The 7,985-nt window shown below is 39.9% G+C and overlaps 1 gene segment (V, D, J or C); it reads right to left on the bottom strand.

Moving 5' to 3' along the window:
- Positions 1–4,103: 4,103 nt before the first annotated feature.
- On the bottom strand, positions 4,104–4,612 carry LOC102906335 (immunoglobulin heavy variable 1-84-like). The segment is given in 2 exon segments: positions 4,104–4,483; positions 4,567–4,612. Coding segments are annotated over 2 exon segments (426 nt in total).
- Between the last annotated feature and the right edge of the window lie 3,373 nt (positions 4,613–7,985).

Below are 7,985 nucleotides of genomic sequence, written 5' to 3' on the forward strand. Positions count from 1 at the left end.
TTATGACAGAGCAAAAAAGCAAGAGAGGGTCTAAGTGGCTTTAAATGTCTTAGAACAGAGAATATGTATGTTTGTGTGTGTCCTGTGCCATACAGTGATATCTCATCACTGTGTCTTACTCTAATACACAGCTGTCTCCTGTGCAGTCAAAGATATAAACCTCAGGGATAACTGGTCCTTGGCTGTATATCTGGAATGGAGATTAGGCTGAATAAGGATGGCTTTTGTTTTCCGACTCCACAATAACTTCATTTCCCAACAGCGTATCCCATTTTCCAAAACTTGGAAAATCCAGGGCTAGTAAGTATTATCTTGTAATAGAATAGTCAGAGATAGCTCAGATGTAGACAGATCCTGTGATGGATTTACAAGGCCATGTCAACATACCTGTAGCCTTTGAAATCATCACACTTGAAACTTTTCAAGAACCAATGGGGGGCAGATAGGAACCCTGACCTTTTGGAGATTCTAGAGCTTAGGTTCCCCTGCATCTTCCATGTATGGTGATATTTTATTTGTGCTGGAATGTGATTTTATTTGTATGTTAATAAGTAAAGTTGCATGGGGTTAAGAGCTAATAGCAGGCCATAGCAGATGTGGGGGAGAGGGACACAAGCCTTTAATCTAATCACATGGCAGGCAGAGTCAGTGTGTTCAAGGACATAGCCAGCTTGGAGACACAGGTCTTTAATCTCAATACCAACCATAGAGACCTGGAGGTCTGTATAGACAGGCAGTGATGAGGAGGTCACATGGTTAGGTTTACAACCAATAAGAAGGCAGAACAGAAAGTCAATAAAAAGGCAGACACACAGGAAGTAGGTCACTTTTTAAGGGCAAAGACAGCAGTGGCAGCAAGGAAAAGAACATGGTCTTGGTCTCAGCTCTTCGCTACTGCTCTGAACTCTAGGGCTTTTAAGTCTGCATTTGGCTGTATTTTCATATTTAATAAAAACATTTAGAATTACATCTACATCGATGAGGTCTGCTAGAAATTTTGCTCTCAACATACCTTATATCACATAGAGTATAAGTCTGTTATGGAATATCATTTGCCCTATGATACATAAAATACCTTCTTTAATAAGAGATGATGCTGTATCTGTGTAGGTCCATGATCTGTAAAGACTTTAGAGTGTAGGTCAGAGTACTGAGTCTGGGAAGGCCATAAATATGAGATTAGAGAATACTGCATAATACATAATTTCACAAGTATTGTCAATTAACATATATAAACATTGTGTCAATAAATGAATTCTGTGAAAAATGTTATAATAGTACTTTTAACCAGCTTACAGAAATTATACTGTTGTGGCAATAAATTATGATTAAAAAAAAAAGCTCTTATATTCTAAGAGATTGATATATTTGCTAGATCACACAGCCAGAGTGAACAATAAAATTTGAAGTCCTTCAGACTGTGATCAAATGTGTACTCGGGTTGTTTAACCTGCCTTTAAGAGAATATTGTAATGCTCAACCTTACTTGCCTAGGTCTTACTATGTAATCAGTTTTACATAAAATGATAAGATATAGCTCTATCCTGTATTTGTGTGCTCTTCCATGTTCATAACTGAAGACTAATGCATGAGTGTTTGTATGTGTTTTATGATAACCTTTTGCTGAAAACAGAAAATGTACGTTTAAATAAATTATATAAAATGTGTATCCAGGATTTCATAAAACAATATGCAAATGTTATTTGACAGAAAAGGAAGTGTGTACTACCTATTTGAGTCAGCTGAAAAACATTATTAATCTATAGTAAAATTCTCTTAAATGTTTCTCTCAAATATCCCTTATTCTTTTCCCTTGAGATGCTTTCGATGGTGTTCAACAAATACAGAGCAAAGATCATTGTTAAGGACACAGAGAGAGAGGGATACAGAGGGAAGGAGAGGGAGAGAAAGAGAGAGAGACAGACACAGACTCACAGAGAGACAGAGATCCAAGGAGACGGGGGGTGGTGCAGAAGAAAAGGTGGAGATAGATACAGTGATTCCGTTCCTACAACAGAAGATAACACAGGAAGAGTCATGTAGGGGATTTAAATCTGGACTTACTCTTAGTTAAATGTCATCAATTGGAATTGTTTGATTTCTTTCCCTAATGTGAGGTAGAAACAGTATTGATGAATCTGAGTTTATTATTAATGTGTTCCAACCAACTACACTTTACATTAATGAATTGGAGTCGAAGCATAATTAAGAGAAACTCATCAACTATTGAATGTTACTAAGAAACATTCATGGTGTCACAGCTATGAGACTCATTCAAAATATTGAGGAAAAATAATGATAAGTTGTGCTGTTCTATTGGACCAGTTATACTAAAACATTTAATCCTGCGGAACCAGCTTAGGCTAGCACTACCGTCTCACCGAAGGAAAAGGAAGTCGCAGAATAAACTGTCTTCCTACTAAATTATTTGCATCTTCTCTTCATACTTCTCTTCTGTATGCTAATATATTAATTGATCCATACCCACAGAAGGCCTTCAAGAAGTTTCTCAGGCTGGACCATTACAGAGAATGTTTCTAGGACTTAGAGAAGTATGACAAGTCCTATCCATGACCCCCCACCATCATTCTCCACATAGAAACATCTCAAAATTAATGCTGTAGAAAATTCCCTACAAGAATAATAAATGTTATGGCAAATATGTATTAAATAATATCCTTAGCCTGACAAGCTCTTATGCAAATAATTACCACCAACCCTTAGTTTAGTCTGTGGCTTGAGTAATGGATTAACAAATGCCTGTCCACTGCTACTCATAACCAAATGCAGGGACCTGTATAAACATTACTTGTCATCAAATTATCAGACAAGGAAACTTCCCAACAGTAGCACAACAGCTTGCCAGCCCTCGCGTGGTTAACAACCAAAGCAGCCAAGCTGCTATCAGGGCTTGGAATAAATTTTCTGATATTAACACTCCCACAGGCATCTTTCCCACTATGGACAGAAATCTACAGAGCCCTTTGTAACTTATTCCTTCATCTGCAACAAGCTATAGAGCAGCAGTGATATAATAAAGAAGCAGTGTCCACCTTATCTCTTTCATCTACTCATTAAAATGAAATTTTTAACTGTAAAAAGCTTCATTCTGAAGTTGATATTACTTCTCACATTATTGTTGATTTGATAAAAAGCATCACAAATTGATGGCACAGAGAAATATAGGTTCACATTCTGGCTTGTCCTTGTGGTCTCCTACATATTTCAAAGGTTAAGAGAACAGGCCATTTTTAAAATTAATATAAACTAAAACTTACTAAACACCATCAACATAGTAAACCTCCCTCTAAAACACCTGGAAAAGGTAATGAATTTCCACTGGTACAGTCTATGTGGATGGTGGTGACAAAGAGAATCCAATTTCAGGAAACAGGGGAATGAGCACCCAGGGCTGCTGATGACAGGACCAGGTCTCTACATTCCCAGCTTGGAATCCACTCCTCCCTCCCCAGTGCTATCTGAGCAGGAGCCCAGCTGGTTGTCAAAGTATCAGACTCCACACCCTGGGGACCCCACAACATGACACTCAGCTCCATCCCTAATCCTAAAGCAATAAGAGATTTGATTACTACTGCCAAAGGCAATTCATGAACAGATGTGTCAATAACTAAAGACATTAAATTAGAAGTCATAGGAGAGGTTAAATCACCTACCCCAAAATCTATGGGGACCCATTTCAACAAAATGCCTGTGCTTCTTTTAGGCAAACAAAATTGGACTATGAAAGGGGCTTTGTTTGTGCACATGCTGTTGATATGTCTTTTACCTACTTAATTTATGCTATAGTTTATTCTCAGCTACTACAGCAACAGTGCCAGTCCCTCAGATTTAAGGGATATTTATATCATAATGTATTGCTACAGTTTGCACTATTTTAGTTTGTTTAAAAGGAATCATGTCACAGGAGGAGGTCACTGATAAACAGCTGGTCAAGGTAAGGTGCTCTCTAAGACACCTGAATCATCATCACTTTATCCTCTGACCTTATTTGAAAAGCTGACAAGGACCCTAAAAGATTGTGAAATGACAAAGGACACTCAGAATGATTATTTCTGAGTAAGACTCCAGGCTAATCTTCTCTGTCACCTCAGTCCCGGGCCAGCTTTCTGCTCCACCAGGGTTTTGACACACTCAGGATGTGGTTGCAACACTGTGTCTCTTGCACAGAAATAGACCACAGAGTCCTCAGATGTCAGACTGCTGAGCTCTATGTAGGCTGTGCTGGAGGATGTGTCTGTAGTCAGTGTGGCCTTGCCCTGGAGCTTCTGATTATGCCTAGTACTACCACTTCCAGGATCAATGACTCCAACCCAATCCAGGCCCTGTCCAGGCCTCTGCTTCACCCAGTGCATAAAGTAGCTAGTGAAGGTGTAGCCCGAAGCCTTGCAGGAAAACTTCACTGAGGCCCCAGGTTTCACCAGCTCAGGACCAGACTGCTGCAGCTGGACCTGGGAGTGGACACCTGTGGAGAGAAAGGAAGAGTGGATGTCATTGTCACCTCAGTCCCTGTTCCCTCTGCAGGTTTGGAACTGGAAAGCCCCTTACCTGTAGTTACTGACAGGAGGAAGAGGATGATCCAGCTCCATCCCATGGTGAGGACCTGTGTGCTCAGTGACTGTGGAGAGGACACTGATCATATGTTGTTGAGGGGATTGTACATCCTTGTATTTACAACCATAGACTCAAATAATTTGCATATTCATGAAGTGGGTACTTCTTAGATCAGGACCTAGTCCAGCTGGAGAAGAAGGTAGAGGATACCTCAGTTAGGCAACAGGATGCTGAGGGCACACAAAAAAATTATATTTCAGAAATATTTACACAACAAGTTTATTGCAGCAGCATCCTCTTAACTGAATTATGGAAATAAACTATGTATCTGTCAACAGAGATTTTCATTAAGAAGACATGTTTATATAGACAACACATCGGTTTTTCATCTCCAAGGAATATGGAAATTACACCAGTTATAGAAAATGAATGCAGCTAGAGATTATGTATTAATTAAGAGCATCTCAGAAACACAAACATTAAATGAGACTCTCATTAGAAGTTCTTAGATATTTCATACTTACATACAACTATGAACACAAATACATGATGAAGTATATGTGAAATTGTCTAGTAGAATAAAAGTAAAGTAGGAGGGGAAGGAAAATGAGGGATAGAGATTATGGAGAAATATATGCAGAGTACTAAATACATGTATATGAAAATTCTAAACACATGTAAAATTGTTATTTTTTACATTCCATAATTTATAGTCTTTGAAATTTTAATCCATGATAAAATATAATGTGATCATATGTACACCCACCATGCACCACTGGTTCCTCTTGGGACCATCGAATAGGTCTCTCTCCCAACTTCCTGACCTCTTTTGTTTCACCAACTAGTGACACGGGGAGTCCATCCAGTTCCGTTTATATACACATAGGTGCAGTCATTCACTAGTACATAGGAAACTTTCCAAAGAAATTTGATTAAGTTTTCCTCATTCATCATCAAATTCCAATAGATCTTCAGCTTGGTGTGGGTCCTCAGGAGTTTCTCTCCATCCACGTTATAGTTTTAAAAATTGTTATACTATCTTTAGTGGTGAGAATGGGGCAGGAGGGGACATAGGAAAGATTTGGGAGTCACTGCCACACCAACCTCATCTCTACTGGGGATTCTTGGCTCCATTGTGCCACCTGCTGGTTCTTAGCTTCCCTGCAGGTTCGTTTATCATGGCTTATACTGAAGTTGCATTGTCTTATTTTTTTTAATTTTTTAAATTTATTTTATGTACCAACCATAGATCCCTCCCTTATCCCTCCTCCTGCTCCCCCAACCTTTCCCCCAGACCCAACCCTCATCCACTCCTCCACCAGGGTAAGTTCTTCCATGGGGGACACCAAAAAGACTGGTACATTCAGTTGAGGCAGGACAAAGCTCCCCTCTGCTTTATCAGGGTTGAGCAAGAGGTCAGACCATAGGGAATGGGATCCAGAAAGACAGCTCATGCACCAGGGATAGGTCCTGAGCACACTGCCAGGGGCCCCTCAAACAGACCCAGCTACACAACTGTCTCCCATGGCAGAGGGCCTAGTCTGGACCCATGCAGGTTACACAGCTATGGGCATAAAGTTCATGAGTTCCTTTGACTTGGTTCAGTTGTCTCTGTAGATCTCCCCATCATGAACTTGACCCTCCCCCCCCTGATCATATAATACCTCTTCCTTCTCATTGACTGGACTCCTAGAGCTTGGCTGTGGATCTCTGCATCTGCTTCCATAAGTTGCTGGATGAAGACTCTATGATGAATATTAGGATATTCACCAGTCTGATGAGCAGGTCAGGCCAGTTCATGCTCCCTCAACGTTATTACTACTAGTCTAATCTGGTGTGTGTCATTATTATGGCTCCCTGGGAATTTCCCTAGCACCAGGTTTCTCCCTTATGCCATAATGTCTCCCTCTATCAAGATATCTCTTTCCTTGCTCTCCCACTCCACACCTCCCAGAACTTGACCATCTCACTCCCTCATGTTCTTATCTTCCAACCCCTACATTCTATTGCCCCCCACCCATCCCCAATTTACTACCAGAATCTCCTCTGTATTCCTTTCCCAATGTGAGCCATGAATTCCTCTTAGGGTCCTCCTCTTTTCCTAGCTTCTCTAGAGCTGTAGGTTTTAATCTGATTATCCAAAGAAAGAAGTTAGAGAAACATCGCCCTTTACAATAACCACAAATAATATAAAATACCTTGGGGTACCTCTAACCAAACAAGTGAAGAACCTGTATGATAAGAACTTTACATTTTAAAGAAAGCAATTGAAGAAGATATTAGATAATGGAAAGATCTCCCATGCTCTGGATAGGTAAAATCAACATAATAAAAATGGCATCTTACCAAAAGCAATCTACAGATTCAATGCAATCCCCATCAAAATCGCAATACAATTCTTAAGAGATCTTGAAAGAACTATACTCAACTTCATACAGGAAAACAAAAAAGGTAGGATATCTAAAACAACCCTGTACAATAAAGCAACTTCTGTAGGTATCACCATCCCTGACTTTAAGCTCTAGTACAGAGCTACAGTAATAAAAACAGATTGGTATTACCATAAAAACTGACAAATGGAACAATTGGATTGAATTGAAGATACTGACATTAACCCACACACCTATGAACACCTGATTTTTGACAAAGAAGCTAAAACTGTACAATGGAAAAAAGAAAACATCTTCAAAAAATGGTGGTGGCATATTTGGATGTCAACATATAGAAGATTGCAAATAGATTCTTATCTATCACCACGAACAAAACTCAAGACCAAGTGGATCAAAGACATCAATATAAAACCAGTCACACTGAACCTGATAGAAGAGAAAGGAGGAAGTAGTCATGAACAGGGGGGACTATTTCCTAAACATAACACCAGTAGCACAGACACTGAGAGCAACAATTAATAAATAGGACTTCTAGAAACTGAGAAGCTTCTGTGAGGCAAAGGACACAGTAAATAAGACAAAACAATAGTGTAGAGAATAGGAAAATATCTTCACCAACCCCACATCTGACAGAGGGCTGATCTCCAAAATATATAAAGAACTCTGCTGTGGGATGGTCTGTATGTCAAATTGCTCTGATTGGTCAATAAATAAAACACTGATTGGCCAGTGGCTAGGCAGGAAGTAGGTGGGACAAGGAGAGAGGAGAATTCTGGGAAACGGAAGTCTGAGGTGGAGAGACACTACCAGCTGCCGCCATGACCAGCAACTTGTGAAGACACCGGTAAGCCACCAGCCACGTGGCAAGGTATAGATTTATGGAAGTGGATTAATTTAAGCTATAAGAACAGTTAGCAAGAAGCCTGCCATGGCCATACAGTTTGTAAGCAATAGAAGTCTCTGTGTTTACTTGGTTGGGTCTGAGCGGCTGTGGGACTGGTGGGTGACAAAGATTTGTCCTGA

Source organism: Peromyscus maniculatus, chromosome 14 (genome assembly GCF_049852395.1).
Source record: "Peromyscus maniculatus bairdii isolate BWxNUB_F1_BW_parent chromosome 14, HU_Pman_BW_mat_3.1, whole genome shotgun sequence".
NCBI lineage: Eukaryota > Metazoa > Chordata > Mammalia > Rodentia > Cricetidae > Peromyscus > Peromyscus maniculatus.